We start from the raw sequence: 17,148 nt of genomic DNA on the forward strand, positions 1-17,148 counted from the left end.
AACTGGATCCTTTTAGCCTCCATAAACCCCCGAATGTCAAAACTCCTCAATTCAAGCAGAGGTAAATTCACTAAACTGTCTCTGTTTGGGGTACTTCATTTCTGTGAGCAGTCTGACTTCAGGGTTTAGGGGCGCAGCCAGAGATGATTGCCGGTGTTGCCCTGGTAGAAATGGGGGAAGGTACAGCTTTCAGAGATGGAGTCACCTGTGCAGTACCAAGCAGAGATAAACATGTAGATTTGAATCATACGTCTCACGGCAGAGCAGTTAAGCCTTGCACTAACCAAACATCAGCAGCAGAAACAACAACAACAACAAAACTCAGGGAATTAAGAATCAGACATATTTGTAGAGTACATGTCCACCTAAATTTATATTTTGAGTACCACTGGGCATCTCCTTGAAGAACTCCTTGGAACTTCTCCCACTAAGGGGGCATGGTCTGTAAAATTCTGCCATTGCAGTTCAGTTCTTTGGCTTGGCCAGTGAGGTGCATTATTTCTTATCTGCTGTCTCAGGATTTGCTGCTAAGAATCCCTCCGTGCAGCCCACTCAAAGCCACGCTGATGAACATTACCTAGTCCTCCCTCAGGCCACACCTCTTGACTTTCTTGTCTCTGCCACACCCATCCACTCATCTATATCTGGCCAAGCCTGATGATGGCCAGCAAATGCCAAACAGGCACCTCTTGAAATTATAAGTTCCTTTGCACATAGAGGTGCTCAATAAATCTTTTAAAATGCAAAGACATAACACAAATCAAGAGCCATGCACCGTATTGATTTATTGTAATTGGAATGTGTTTTTTTTACCCTTTTACAAATTATACTTTTTATTTTTTCATATTTATTTAAAAAAATATTTTCATTTACATACCAACTTCAAGTCCCCCTCCCTCCCCTTCTCCTGCCCCTCACCCCCATTACATTTTTTAAAACAAATGGAGTTATGCTTACTTTTGCAATTATGGCATACACAAATTTATTTACTAAGTTGTAGCACATTCAATGAATCTGAACGTTTGAGGATGAAGCATCAATGTTATTCAACCTTTCCTAAAGCCTTTGGACACTTGGGAAGTGGGGCCAGAGGAGATACCAGGCATGCACTGGGGCTCTAGAAATAATTCCCCTATGCTTTACAATGAAAAGGGTGGCATGTATGGGAAGTGGGAAGGGATAGTGGGTGGTATGTTTAGAAAATATAATTGTAGGAAGAGAGTGAAGATAGAGCTATGATTTCAAGGGTTGTAATTTAATGGTAACAACTAATCTATATTGCATCTGTTTTTAAAATGTGTCTTAAATTCTTAAACAATAATTAAAAAACAACAATTCGAGACCAGCCTGGTCTACAAGAGCTAATTCCAGGACAGGCTCCAAAACCACAGAGAAACCCTGTCTCAAAAAAAAAAAAAAAAAAAACAACCAAACAAACAAACAAAAAAACCCCAACAACAACAACAACAATAGTTTTTCAGCTCAGATACCGCATTTAAGCTCCATACGGTTTTTTTGTTCATTCGTTTTGTGTGTGTGTGTGTGTGTGTGTGTCAGGGAGGGGGGTTAGAGGGGGTGTTGTTCACTTTTGCATGAGTGTGTCTTATTATTTATCTTACAGACACAGAGACAGATGTTAAAATTTTTAAGGTCACATCTTCATTAAATATAGTGAGTGAAGAAACACCAACACACTCAAGCGTGTGGGTTTGGTAGGCCTTGCCTTTCTCCCCCATTCCCACTGCCTTGCTAAAATCTGTTAGAATACATTCCTAAAGCAAGCCACCAAGGTCTATTCCTTCACTTGGCCACTTCTTTTTCCTAAGGCTGACTACCAAGGTCCAGCTAATGAAGTATTGAAGTCCAGCAATCAGAAGCCCCCTTTGGCTCACCTAATTAACATGCCCAATTAAAATTTAAAACCCCATCCTAATACCGGGTTTCCCCCTTTGCCTTTATAAACTGTCATTGACGTATGTGCCAAATCTGTCTCCTCTCTATCCAGACGCTGTCTTTTGTCCCTTTGGGACAAATACTCCTGCCCCCTTTCCCTTATCCCTTTCCCTGTCTCCCTTCCTCCTTCAGCATGGCACCTAGCTCATTCTAACACAGATCTCCTCTGCTTCTCTTAAAAATTACATCTGCCTGAATCAGAAAGCAGCCACTTTTACTTTTCTCTGTGAAAACAGGTGTTTCGGTGTGGTTGTGCTTAATCCGGGTAACCCCCAGCATGCGGGAATACCGTTCAGTGGGATCCAAATCCAATCTTCCAGGCTCTGCACAAATCAAATAAAATTGAGAATAGGCAAGAGACCAGGCAGAACACACCGGGGCGGGAGAGGGGCGGCGGCGCGCACAGACCCCCATTAGGAAGTAATAACTCTCTACTATTCTTATTCTTTGATCTGGGCAGGCGACTGACTTAGTATGACAAAACAGCCCAAGAAGTGCCACAGGTGCGGACAAGGAGCAGGAGTCGGCCAGGATAGGGGCGTTCCACTTCTGAACTCTTTCCCGCTTCTGTTTGGAGGTCAGGAAACTCCGCGCAGCCTGACCTCCTGCGGCCGCCATAGAATTCCGCGTTGCCATGGCTCCCGGATTGCGTCCAAACGCAGACGCACTGCTGTGAGGGCTGAAGGGAATCCTTCGTCGCTGTATTTCCCTGACCAGTGATCCAGAAAAGCACCATGGGCCTGAGTAAGCTACCCCACCCCCCATTACTCCCTCTCCACTTCCCCCTCCTCCTACGGGCAGGACCAGCAGCCTTCAGGTGCCTAAAGCTGGACCAGGCCCTCTGAGTTCCTGCTCAGGTCCCCTCAGGTCCCCTCAAGATCCGTCAGGTCTCGGGCCCACTTAGGACCCTTGAAGTCCTACCATGTCCTTGCATTATCCCCTAGTTCCCCCTAAATTCTTTCAGGAGCCCTTGGGATCCCATCAGGTTCTTTCACGTTCTTTAGGTCGCAGTCAACTTTCTTCAGGTCTCCTCAGGTTCCACAGGTCCTCTGAGCAGCTGGTCAGTCTATGAAGTGGGCACCATGGAGAGAGGGAGTTCAGGACGACTTGGTGGGTCATCCTTAACACACGACTGGTTAGGCTGTAAAGTCCTGGGTCACACCATCTGTATGCCACCACCTCACCAAGGAAGATAGGGCGCACCGATTCCAGAGCCATGCTTTGACACACACCCTTCCCCATGACCACTCTATGAGCTCTATGCCTTTGCTCTGGGACCTCACCTTTGAGCCTCAGACGCCCCACTTCCCCAACAGAGTTTTATTATATAGACTTAGTAAATGTGAAGGTGTTTATCTAAAGCTAGTAAGTGTCTGCAAGGTGATGGATGAGCAGGTATTTTTAGATTAGATTGAATCTTTCCTGTCATCAAGACTTTTTTTTTGATGCTGAAAAATGGCCAGACATCATGCCAGTTACCATTATTATTTTTTGTTTCTTGATGTCTGATGTTTTAAAAATAATATTTTCATATATCATGCCTGGGTTTAGTTAGTGGAGTCTGGAAGTGTGAATCCTAACCTAGGACTCCATTATACCCAGAAGCTAGAGTCTGTTGCTCTTTTATGAGCTAGCCTGCTTCTGGCACTCGCTCAGCTTTCTCTCGTCTATAATTTCAAGATGAAAACCTCTTTATAGCCTTCCATTCCTTTTTTATGGTCTTCACACTTAGCCTTTAATAGTCCAGTAGGGTCTCTAATCCTTTGCTTGGCAGTTGTGTTTAGTCAGAACTTCTCAGTGCAACTGCCCTTTAAATGGCATGACCAATAGGTCACACTCACTATTGCGTTTCCTTCCACTGGTAGTCCATCACTGCTAAAACCAGAGAAATTCTCCACAAATGCACAGCAACTGTGGACCCAGCACTACCTGTGCCCCACTAAGTGCCCGTAGTGGTATCTGTGTTGCCATTTTGGCAACAGATTTGGATTCAAACCCACATCTTACCTAGCACATGCTTCCGTGGACCACTTTGGGTATCAGTGCTGGGTATCACTGAACAGACTGGGCTCTGCAAGAAACAGAGTTTTCATGTTTAGCATGCTAGAGATTTATTCTGGGGCATCCTTGGGGAAAGTAGGCAAGGAAGCAAGATTGGACAGGATGGATAACAGAAGCCTAAGATACTCAACCCCAGGGGCTCCAAACTTGGAATGGACCTTCTGATTTGCTCACGCTGAGATAAAAGACTGGGCCTCAACAGGCTCTTAACAACAAGTCATCCATTATGGACTTTTGTAAGCGGCCATTAACGGGATTGGGGTGACATTTTTCCAGCTAAGGGAACTGGAAGGAAAGAAGGTGAGCAGCTGAGGATGAGCCGCTGGCAGAGCTCCCAGCAGCTGCTGGAATTAATCTGTCAGTTTTGAAGGGGAAATTGGGCAACATACTGTGTTCTCCAAGATAGCCCGGAATGCACTCTCCCCATTTGTTTGTCTGGCAAACATCTACACACATTTCAAGGTTCAGGCCTCTCCTCCATGCAGCCTCTTCTGACCCCTCTTCTTTGACTCAGTAGTGCAAACCATATTTTCTGAGTTCTTCTGTCATGGTGGTATGTGTTTATTAAAATGCCGCAGTCACATCAATCGCCCTTAAAGGTATCACTGAATTAGGGATCAGTATATATCCTCATGCCCGTTAAGTCTGTGAGAAAAAGAAGTATGTGTTCTCTTGGAAATGGTATCTTCTAAACGGAAAAATATTTAGATACTATGAGAGGTAAACTACATATTTGTAATCCTGTGTTTCTTTTAAATATCTTTTATTTCATGTATATAATATACATATATGCCCATATGTGTATTTCAAGATGTTTGGAAAATCTGTGAAATCTGCTGGGAACATATTGGTTGATTTTAGTGTAACCCAGAAGAAAGGTAGAGCTGTTTTCAAAACATGACATAAACTATAAAGAAATGATCTATATGTGGTGGTAGAATGCCAGCCTTTACGTGAGAGGCTGAAGCAGGAGCATTGTCATGAGTTTGAGGCTAGCCTGCACTATATAATGAGCTTCAGACAGCCTAGGCTACAGCATGAGACCCCAAGTCAGGCAAACAAACAAATCCTAAAAGATAAATACTAAATCTTTGGCTTTGGAATTTTGTTAAATTTTACTGAGTACTTTGAAAATCATGCAGAAGTGAACATATTGGAACGTGCTCTCATAACTCAGAAGCTTTATTCTGTTGCACACAGAACCCCTACAAGGTTCTTTGGGGTGCGTGCACATGTGTGTGTACATTTTTGTATGTGTGAGTGTAGTAGTTGTGTGGATGCCATAAAATGCGTATGGAGGTCAGAGGACAGCCTCAGATGCTGGTCCTCATCTTCCACTTTGTTAAAGACAGGCCATCTTTGCTGTTTGTCAGGCTGGCTGGCCTGTGAGTTTCCGTGGCTTTTTTTGTCTACATGCCCCATCTTACTGTAGGAACAGGTTACAGACATGTGCTATTTCATTTGAGTTCTGGGGATTCTAATACAGGTCCTCATGTTTCCATAACATGTGTTTTACCCACTAATCCATCTTCTCAGGCTGCACAAGTTAATCTTGATTCCTCAGTGTCCTGCTTTAATGAGATAAGTATGTTAGAGCTACTGGTATCCTTCATTGGTTTCTCATTCCTGCAGCCAAGCAGGCATTGGTTAGCACCTCCTTGCAGTAGGACATTTTTTAAGTTCCATATGAAGATTCTATTTTCTTACTTGTGATTTTCTGAATGATACAGCAAAAGCAGCATTTTATGTGTCATGTTCTCTATACCATTTGAGCAGCACCATTGCTCTTGAAACTGTTGTGTGATGAGCTTTTAATGCTGCTGAGAATTTGTAAGTCCTAGAATGATCTCCTGTAAGCATAGTACTGTATTATTTGGCATATGATGTTCTGAAGGTGGGTGACATCGCCGCTCAGAGTTAGAAAATGCAAAGTTTAAACTAGGTGGTATGTAAAATCACAAAATTTCTTCCCATTTAAAGCTGCAAAACACTATAATCTCCATGTACCATGTAGACATGCTTGACATCTCTAGATCTCACACTGATATTTGCCTTTACAGGAAAGGCAGTATTACACAACAATTTCCCGAGTGCCATAACATAATTTGTCATGTAGCAGTTGGCCTACTATAGACCTATTAAGAATTTTGACTGACTTGATCCTGTGCTTGGAATCACAGTTGCTCTAAGTTGATGAATACAGTAACTTATGCTGTCTAGAAGTGAACATTTTACAGTTTTGCCTCCCATCCACCCACTCCAGCTCTTACATTCTGTCTGCCCCTCTTCTGTGATGTTCCCTGAATCTTGAATGCTCCAGTAGATGGCCCACACCCATGTTCATATGACTTGCACTTATTAGATACAACGGGTTTATTAATGACAAAAGAAGAAAGATAAAGTAGGCATACTAGAGAGACTTGTAGGTGGTGGTAGATGTGTGTGATCAACATAAAAAAATGTATGAAATTTTCAGTGTCTACATAAAAGTGTTAGTTTTTAAAATAGTTCAGGAAAGGGCCACTAGGAAATTTCAGATGATCACAGTTCTACCTTCCTTTGTGATTCTACACTTTAAATATTTCTAATGTTATATGGTAGTTGCTATTCAGAGACGTTGTTTTGAGCATAGCTGTGGGATCCCTCCTCTCTGTGGGACTGGTTATCCATGCTAAAGGAGCTTCCCTCATTCTGACCATTTAAACTGTTAGTGATTCTTTCCATTTTAACTTCTGTGCTTAGAAAATAGGATAAACATAATTTCTTCCTCATGTCTATATCCATGAAACTGAAAGGGAAAATTTGGCAATCACATGCTGACAGCCTGCTTTACTTATATTATAGCACAATGATATGACTTTCTTTTATTGGGGGAAATGCAGCAAGGGAAGAAGTTTTTGGTACCAGCAGGAACCTCATCCATGCTCTAAGTCTTCAGGCCTGAATAAAGTGGTGAAGACTTTGAGCCAAAGCGCTGGAGAAGGCTGTGAAACCGTTAGCAGCCATGTTATCTGGGTGGGCCATGTAGGGACTCATGGATCATGTGATAATTCAGATGCTGTCAGGGTTCCCATGAGCGCATTTGACTTGACCATGGGTGGCAATGTTCGGTGTTCAAACTACTTAGGTTATGTATTTATGTGGCTACCAAATGAAGCCTTACCAGAATTTGGGGACAAGATAAATAATGGCCCATCAAGTTATAAACTAAACTGCTTAATAAAGTACATATTCCTTTTTTGAGAAGTATATTTTCATACAACCCAAAGGATACACTTAGCATAACTTTTCAGACTCATGTGGGTTTTTGCTAGAGTGTGGAGGCTCAGGGAGAGCTGGTCCTCTGGTTCATCTCCCTCTTCTCTTCCTTCCCTGTCTGTATCCCCTATTCTTCTTCCACCCCATGCTCACTCAGCCTATACATCCAAGTCATCCATGTGTCTGGCAAATGGATGCTCCCTGGAAGCGGTGTTTATTGGGAATGCAAACACTGTGGCATAGCCCGTTTTAGAAATGGTCCTCCAACGTGATTAGTGAGGAGCTTAGGAGCAGATACGGACTCCTTGGGTGATGAATCGCATTGTTCCCTCCCTGGGCATGGTCTAAATGGAAGGAGCAATTTCTGGATGGGGACATCTTAGTTCTAACAGCATGGCCTCCAAAACTCCATCCTCTCCTATGGGTTTTGTAGTCTAAGTCACAGATACACTATTAGGCACTTGAGAGTCTAGTTAGTAGTGGTGAATAATTCGTATATCTCATTAAAATAGCTCTGATAATATGGGTTATTCCTCTCCACCCATAAGTTGCATGCTTGTTGGAGATTACAGATAAAGGTGATGATTTTAGTTTATACAACTGACTTGTTGTAGTCTCAGGTGGGGTGGCATTACTTATGCATTGTCTGTTGATTTCAATTATTTAATGAACATGGGCGACTAAGGGTGTAGATCCATAGGTCACATGCCTAGTGGCAGATGCCCCAGGTTTGATCCCTACCCCCAAAGACAAAAAACAAAATACACAGGAACAAGCAAAATAACCCCCCATCTCTGTGTGTGTGTGTGTGTCCCCAGTAGGAGGGCAAGTTAATATCCCATTTTAATGTTTGGTTACTAGGAAGATTTTTGTTGTTGCTGCTGTTGCTTTTCTTTGCTGATCCTTTTACTTAAATAGTGGTGCAAGCTAGCTTCTAAATAAGTAGTGACATTCCAGACATAGCGGAGGGATCCAGCAAGCCAGAGCTGCTTAGGCTTCCTCTTTAGGCTTCTTTGCAATACTCTTGGCCTGTCTTTCCCAGGACTGGCTTTGCAGCCACCTCTCCTTGTCTTTTGAGATGACACTTAAAGCAGCATGAGCATTCATCTTGGGTAGTGTTGTAGCCTCTCAACCTGTGTTCCCCTTGCTATTCTAAAGAAGTTCATCTCAACTCCTCTCTCCTCGCATTGGAAGGGAGCATAGAGTTCCATACACTGCAAACAAGCAGTGGAGTTCGTATCTACTCTGTTCTTCGGAATGTGGGATGGAGGTGTGGCAGCTGATAGTGCTGCCAGGGACTTGTCTCAGCTGAGCGAGTCCACACATTCAGGAGCGCGAGGACTCTCCAGAGGCTCTCACTTGCTCATGTAGAAGGTAGTGTCGTTCAGTGGTTAAGAATAAGCGGGCTGCTAAGATGACCACAGGTATGTAATATTTGCCCCATCGTCCCACTTCCAGAGACTGTGACAAGCCATCAGGTGTTTCAGTCTTAGTAAGGAAGTCTTGATTGCTGGTGTAAAAATATGAATACTGAAACAGACCCCTTCCTTCCTTCCTTCCTTCCTTCCTTCCTTCCTTCCTTCCTTCCTTCCTTCCTTTCTTCCTTCCTTTTTCCTCCAGGAAACACAGTAAGTAAGACCTACTTTATAAATCTGCAATGCCAGATTCAGAATCTGGGCTCTTTTTTCTTTCTCTGAAATTCTAAATGAGCAATTATTGGTTAAATGATGAGTGGCCTTTCTTATTGGATGGTGTGGAGAGTTGTTTTTTTTTGTGTGTGTGTGTGTGTGTGTCTTTTATCAGTGAGATTGTGACTCAGTTGCCCTGTCTTAGGTCTGATAGTGAATCTCATCCAGTTTGGTCTGGTTCCACCAGGAGAGCCTATATTCATATTCTTGTAGCTGTCAACTGTCAATTATTCCTCCATTTATGCATCAAAACTTATATAGATCTTACACATACAAACACAAATGAGACCTAAGGATTTATTTTGCCTCACATCACAGCTTTGTTCAAACTCCACGAGGTGGGCAGCAAGCAGCATTTGTCTGAAAATTGCTTGGGCCTGAAGAACCAACACATAGCTGCAAAGAAACTCCAGTGTGTTAATAATATAATAACCCAACGCTGAACAATGGGAATATAATAATGCTGCAAAATTTCTTTCAGTCACAGAAGATCTTATTAGACGGAATGCTGAGCACAATGACTGTGTAATTTTTTCCCTGGAGGAACTTTCCCTGCATCAGCAAGAAATAGAAAGACTAGAACACATTGACAAATGGTGCCGGGATTTAAAAATTCTCTATCTTCAAAATAACCTCATTGGAAAAATTGGTAAGTCTCATTTATTTGTTCTCATGATGTTTTAACACTTGAGTGGAAGAACTCTGGAAAATAACTGAACAAGAAGGCCACAAGGAAAGAGATGCAATCCCCTCTCAGTAACTGCTTGCAGAATATTTCCCAGGTCTTCCTATGTATATAGTTGGCCGTGGTGCCATGAGAGATGCTATTATGGAATTGGAAATGGAGTTATGTGTGCACATGATCTCCTACCAGCTTTCAAAAGGGGGTGGATATGAGTCATGCATTTGCCATAACTCTATATCTGTAAAACTGGAAAGATCATTTTGAAATTTAAAAGTTCTTGTCATATATATATATATGTATATATATATATATATTCCAATAATATTTTTTGCTAATAAAGATCACAGATGTCCAAGTGTTGACATCAATTCCACCAGGTCCCACATCTATTTAGTCTGAAATAAACACACAGTGGCATACATTAATTATAAACTGATGGGCCTATTAGCTCAGGTTTCTTATTAACTCTGATAACTTATATTAGCCCATAATTCTTGTCTGTGTTAGCCATGTGGCTTGGTACCTTTTTTGTCGAGGCAGTCACATCTTGCTTCCTCTATGTCTGGGTGACGACTGCAAACTGCCTCTTTTTCTTCCCAGTATTCTCCTGTTCTCCATGCCCTGCCTATACTTCCTGCCTGGCTACTGGCCAATCAGCATTTATTTAAAATACAAGTGACAGGGTACAGACCATTGTCCCACAGAACCCAAGCTTGAAAGAAACCAAGATAACCTTTAGTTGGTGAATGACTTAATCCCTAAAATGAAGTATTATTCAAAGCTTAAAAGAAGTGAGTACATAATCATGAAAATACATAGAGAAACTCTAAATGTCCACACTAAGAGAAAGCAACCAATATGAAAACACTAAGCCCACATGAGTCCAACTGTGATATTCTGGAAAAGGCAAAACCATAGAAACTGAAACAGGATCAGTGGTTTCTAGGAGCTAATAGTAATGAAGAACAAATAAGGCATAAAGGATAATAGTGGATACATGTTGTTGTAGTTGCATCTTTGTCAAAATACACAGGATGTATCATACCAAGAGTAAATGTGTGGTTGATGGAATGTCAAAGTAGGTTTATCAATTATAATGAGTCCACCATCTGCCATAGGATATTTATAAAGTGTTGGGGACAGTAATTTGGGGTTGGGTAGGGAAGGAATGGAGCATATGAGAGCTGTAAGTTTTGCTAAATTTTTCTATAAACATAAGTTTGCTCTGAAAAATAGGAATATGTTTTTAAATGTCTTTGTCGGATTTCTACAGATCATGTTAGCCAGTAATGGCATATTGTTGAGTACAAGGTAGTGTGATCAATTTAGTGTATTAAAGTGGTTTTAGTCTAGAATGGAATTGACAGGTAAATGTAGAAGTCATGGGAACAAAGATCAAAATGTTGGCATTGTAACTGATTATCTAAGTTATCTTTCTGTTGCTATGAAGAGGCACCATGACCAAGGCATCTTATAGAACAAAGAGTTCATTGGGGGCCTTCTTACAGTTTCAGAGGGTTAGTTCGTGAGCATTCTGGTGAGGAGTATGGCAGGAGGTAGGCAGGCATGGTGTCAGAGTAGTAGCTGAGAGCTTACATATTGAGACAATAACTACAAGGCAGAGAAAGATACAGATAAAGGCATGGGCTTTTAATGTCTCAAAGTCCATTCCCAGTGACACACCTCCCCCAAAGCCACACCTCCTTTCCCTTCCATCCTTCCCAAACAGTTCCACTAAAGACTAACTATTCAAACCTATGAGCCTATGGTGTATATTCTTATTCAAACCACTAAACTGATCAAGCTCTTTGCAGAACATAGTACACACTAGTGCATAAATGGACTTGCTAGTACTATCCTCAGAATAAACCTCTCAGTTACAGGCCAAGCTGGGCACCCACAACTTTCCCCCAACCAAGTAGGTTCATGCTTTATGGCAGCAGGAAACTGGATCATATGTTCTTTACAGGATATCCAGGAAGAAAGGAAGGAAGGAAGGAAGGAAGGAAGGAAGGAAGGAAGGAAGGAAGGAAGAAAGAAGAAGACCTAGAATGCCCAGTTTCTTTTCCCAATTTATCCATTGGATAAGTTGATCTTCCCTGTAACTTGTATCCCTCCTTGCCCTAACAATAAATTAAGGGACAGATACAAGGATGATCTACAGAGTCATTTAGTGGGGTCCTGCTTCATGGGAACAAGTGGAGACACACTTCTTGTTAAAGCAACTCTACCTCAATTGTAAAAGCATGCATAGGCTCTGGCCGAAAGTAGACTTGTCTGTGACCCCTTCCTCTGTCACTCATTTGTGGGCTGTGTGAAAATAAACAAATCAGTTAAACTGACCAAAACTGAGTTCGGGTATTCCTAACACAGTGTTAAGACACCTCTTGTGAGAGGGGTGCAGGATGGCATGTGGTGGTTATAAGGATTATTGTGTTTACAATGAAATAAGAGTTTTGTGGTTGATAGCTGCCGGTCTACTAATGTCATTACTTAGGCCAGGCTGTCTTGGCTAGCCAACTGAAGCCAGAGGCAGAGGGGAGAAGTGAATGGAATTGGAGGGGTAGATGGAGTGAGTTGAGATGGAGAGAATGCCACCGCTGGAGTATAGGGCTCAGCTTTGAAGTTATATATAACTTTTCAGGGATGTGCATTGGTTTTCAACAGAGAGCATTTAGCCATGACTGGGGACATTTTGGTTATGGGAGATGTGTGTGTGTGTGTGTATGTGTGTGTGTGTGTGTGTGTGTGTGTGTGTGTGTGTGTTGGACTTCTGTAAGCTACTGGCCCTATTCAGAAGAGGCCAGGGACACTATTGCACAGGACAAGAATTATCCAGCTCAAAATGCCAATATTACTGAAACTGAGAAACCCTGGTAATGTGGGTGCCTCTGATTCTGTGGGTAATTGAAAATTGGCACAAGGAGTATAAAAAGCCCAGATTTGCATCATTTTAGAAGATTTAGTAAAACTATATATTTCTTCAGATAAATATTCTTGGCATCCTTTGCTTTACCAGGAACTGGAAACTCTGGCACACTGTTCAATTAAAAAGGCGGTTAGAGAAAACCACCAGCTTTTATTCATGGGAGCTTTGAAGAACGATGCTAATTGTACAGATCTCAAAGAGTTCCCGAAATTTTAATCTCCACAGCTGGGTCCATCACAATTACTAATTAGTAGCATAGTATTTCAGGCCTTTTCAGAGCTGTGAGAAAGCCTAAATTTTTGCTTCCAAAGTATTCTTAAATTAAACACTTTTAAATTCTAATAATGGGATTTTTCAATGCTGTTCCACCCATGGGTATTTAGGCATGTATTTAGCAAGTAAAAGTAATTCTCCAGGATCCACACATGCTGTCCTGCCGTTGAGGTGGAAGTTTGCAAAGCAACTCTCTTTCCTAGAGCTCCCTGGCTCGCTGGCTGGGACAGATGGACTGTGGGAGGAAGGCTCTGCTTAGCCATGAAGCAAGTGTGAGCCAAGGACCATCTGGGGTTCCACCAAAGTGCAGAGCCTGTGGGGGGGGGGGGGTTAGCCACCAGTGATCAACTCTTCCAACAGCTCCCCTGTAGGCCTTGTAAAGATGGGGGGTTGGGTGGCGCACAAGCTTCTTTCAAGGGTGAAGTGATTTGGTTAACCAGAAGTCTGTGGGCCTGCTTGTGGCAGTTGTTGTCAACAGCTCCCACAGTGGTGAGGGCTAGAGCTCTCAAACTCCCTTCAGACTGCTGGAGAGGGCCTGTGTAGTTTTACGTACAGTCTTTGTCTTTCTCCTGGCCACTTTGATTTCCTATCTCTTGGGGTGTTAACTGAGGAAATTCTTCTTGAAAGACTCTTGTGTTGGTTTCTGCTGGGTGACTCCGGGGTCCGAGGCCCACACAAATAACAAGGGCAGGAGGAAGAGCTCTTTGCCTAGCAGGTGTCCCACTGTGGATGGCAATTTTAACAGGAATGCCTGGGTATCTCTATCCAGGATGCAGACAAGACACTCTGCCGTTCCTGATTCTTGGCACACAGAAACCTCCAAATATGTTGACTACTGAGTGCTCAGATGTTGCTAGAGACCCTTTTGTAAACAACAGTACTACTTGAATAATTACTGAGAGAAGCCTACTTCATATTTAGGCTCTCATCTTAAAAATGAGTGGACTTGAGGCCCTGAGAACTGTTCTCAGATCTATGAGGCTATATCTATGACTTAAGCTTAGATGAACTCTGGATAGTGCTTAGTGCAGTGATAGTAAGTCATGTTTGCTATTCATAATATCTCTAAGCATGTGGGAGAGCAGCATCACTTAGACAAGGCTACCCAAATGTGCATGTCTTCACAGGGATGCCACCTTTCTTTTTGTCTAAAGGAATTGTTCTTTTAAGGGACAGTGCAATGATTTAGCGCACAGCTCTGGAATCAAAGTCTTTTGGCTCTATAATTTAATCTTGGACATGTGTGTTAATTTCTGTATATTAGCATTCTCATTTGAACAAAGGAGATATCAATAATTTTTACTTCATGTAATTTTTGTTAGGATCAAATAAGAAAACATATAGCCCAGGAGATGGCTCAGTATGTAAGATGCTTGCCTCCAAGCATGATGACCTGGGTTCAGACTCCAGGATGCATATGGGCTGAAAGAGATTCAGCTGCCACAAATTGTTTGATGCCCACACATCCCATGGCAACTCATCCATACTCATATATATGTACAAAATACATAAATGTAATTAAATGGCTTTTACAATGTCATATATGTGCTAAGTCTAGGATATAATATGGTATATACAAAATAGTGGTACCTTATTATCAGCTGTTTTTAGAGACAATCATTCAACAGCAATTCCTTGGCCAGCTCATACTTGTTTTGTCTGAGTAGCCCCCCAGACTTATTTAAAAACATAATCTTATGTTAGGTTAACTTTGGCTTTAAGTAAAGGAAATCCTATCTCCCATTGCTTAACAGTAAGGAAACCTATTCTGTCCTGCCATAGGTCAAGCTAAAGTGGACTTCAGAAGCAGTGGATCCCTTTTTTCTATTCCCCCACCACAGGGTAGACATTATGTACAGGAAGTTCCCTCGTGACCAGGCTTGAGTACTGTTGGGAAGAAGAATTCTCTCCTTGTTACCATCTTGTGGTAAAAGAGACAGGCGGCCCCAAAGCAGAGAGGATTAAGTTTTTGCCTAACTAACTGTGGATACTTGTGATGTACATCCTTTCTGCAGCATGTAGCTGCCAGGAGATGCTGTGCAGTTGATTTAACTCTAAGTTCTGTTGCCTTCAAAACGGAGGAGATATTGAGTACTATACACTGTCCAGCTTTCTTAATATATCCCAGTGGAGTTGGAGATGGGTAGAGACATGAGCAGACATTGGCACTCTTTAGAAGAAGGGAGAAAGAGAGGAAAACTGCATACAACCTAGTGTGGCTCCTGCACCATCTTCTGGACAAGGGTCTGGGGATTAAAAAGCACATGGAGACGATTGAAGCAAGAATGCCAATTTTATTGTGTTCCAGAGTAGCTTATGTAGTGCTCTCCTTGATTAGTGGCCACACCCTAGCTCTCAGGATTTTCTACTGCAAGCCCACTAGAAACCACTTCCTTGTTATCAGGAACTCATGAAGGTTTTGTGCTCAGAGCAGTTGCAAGCACAGGAAAACAAGTTGTTTATTCCGTCAGGCAAGAGGTCCTAGAAAGTTCAGGGTCTGAGGGTCTGCAGCCCCTAACACCCTAGTATTCATTGTACTGACTAGTTTTATGTCAAGCTAGAGTCAATTAGGAAGAGGGAACCTCAGCTGAGAAAATTCCCCCACCCAATTTGCCTGTGGGAAAGACTAAGGTGCATTTTTTTTGACTGATGATTGATGTGGGAGGGCCTAGATCACTGTAGGTAGTGCCAAGCCTGGGTAGGTGGCCATGGATGCTATAAGATAGCAAGCAAAGCCAGCCATGGGAAACAGCTCAGTATGGCTTCTTCAGCTTCCACCTCCAATTTTATGCCTTGAGATGCTGCCCTGATTTCCCTCAATGCTGGGCTGTTATTTAAACATGTAAGAAGAAACAAACACATTCCTCCCCAGGTTGCTTTTGGTCATGGTGATTTAGCACTGCAATAGAAACCCCGACTAAGATAGTGAAGATCTGAAAAGCTGTTAGCCACATGTTCCCTTTGTTTCTCTGTATTATTCTCATAAGTTATGAAATGGTCTTCTCTCTTAAAGGTTAATTAACTATATTATTTGTATTTCAGAAAATGTTAGCAAACTCAAGAAACTTGAATATTTGAATTTAGCACTAAACAACATTGAAAGAATTGAAAATTTGGAAGGTAAGAATTTTCCTGTTTTCTTTATGAGATAAACAAAAACTTGAAAGTAGCTTTACACAGTATTGTAGGTTAAAAAAAAGAGTAGATTTTAAAATTATATTTTACCTAAATCTTGCTTATCTCAGTTTTTATAGAAATGCAAACAGCAAAGTGCTATGTAAATTCAAAGCCAGAAACGTACTTCACTTCACCCCTCCCTAGGTTGGTCTCCCTATTACAAGTAGCTGCAGTCGACATCTTGCAATATGTGACACCATTCTCTCTTGTTTTGTTTTCTATCAGATCATGTTTCCATATCATTCTTAACATGTTTTTGGTGTGTGTGTGTGTACATGTGCGTGTGTGTGCATGTGCGTGTGTGTGTGCATGTGTGTGCGTGTCGTGTGGATGTCAAAGAACAGCTTGTAGGACTGGTTCTCTCATTCAACGTTATGGGTTCTGGGGACTCTTCCTGGGGTTTGACAGCAGGTGCTGAGCTCTCTCTCTCGTCCTTATGAGGAGTATTCTGAAAATCCATTTCTTCTTGGAAAATACATTGTTGTCTTAATATGCAAGCAAAGAGATCTGAAGCAATGGAATGCCATAAATATAGAGGGGGCTAGTTAAGCGTTTGTCTACAAATGGATATTTGAGGATTCCTGTGCTTTGCTAAAATAAGCTGGTGACAGTGTGCACCCTTCTTCAGCCACTCTTTGAGCATGCCCCCCCCACCTCTGGGTTTTATTTAGACTTGAAATTCCTAGGCTTAAATATGCAAATTTTGAAATACACTGCCAAGTTTTCGTCTGAAGGATTGCATCAACTTCTCTTTGCACCTGCAGGTCCACATGAGTGTCATTTCTGTACGTCTTTGTGAAAGCCTCCCGCACACTGGAATACACATGGGAATATTGTGCTGTTTATCACTGTTTGCTTTCAGATTCTTTGCTACCAGGTTCAGACACTTACAGAATGTTGACATTTCTTCTTAGGTGAATTCTAACATGTTTCCTATGTGTTAGCGTATTTTTTGATTGATTTGCCATTTTGGAAAGTGTACTCTCACATATTCTGAAACTTAAACTCTTGTCACACGACACAGATATTTTTCTTTTGGTACCACTTTTTCATGTTTTTCAGTTATGATATTGGTATGCAGAAGTTTTATACTATAATATACTAAGCTATCAACCTCATCTTTT

At 41.9% G+C, this 17,148-nt stretch overlaps 1 protein-coding gene across 1 annotated transcript in view; it reads left to right on the top strand.

Moving 5' to 3' along the window:
* The first annotated feature begins 2,596 nt into the window (after positions 1-2,596).
* Positions 2,597-17,148, top strand: part of Lrrc6 (leucine rich repeat containing 6) — a 97,246-nt gene continuing 82,694 nt past the window's right edge. Inside the window, exons 1-3 of the mRNA XM_005354541.2 lie at positions 2,597-2,697; positions 9,442-9,609; positions 15,890-15,967. Coding sequence (XP_005354598.1) covers positions 2,688-2,697; positions 9,442-9,609; positions 15,890-15,967 — 256 coding nt within the window. The 5' untranslated portion in view covers positions 2,597-2,687. The remainder of the gene's footprint in view (positions 2,698-9,441; positions 9,610-15,889; positions 15,968-17,148) is intronic.

Source organism: Microtus ochrogaster, chromosome 15 (assembly GCF_000317375.1).
Source record: "Microtus ochrogaster isolate Prairie Vole_2 chromosome 15, MicOch1.0, whole genome shotgun sequence".
NCBI classification, from domain to species: domain Eukaryota; kingdom Metazoa; phylum Chordata; class Mammalia; order Rodentia; family Cricetidae; genus Microtus; species Microtus ochrogaster.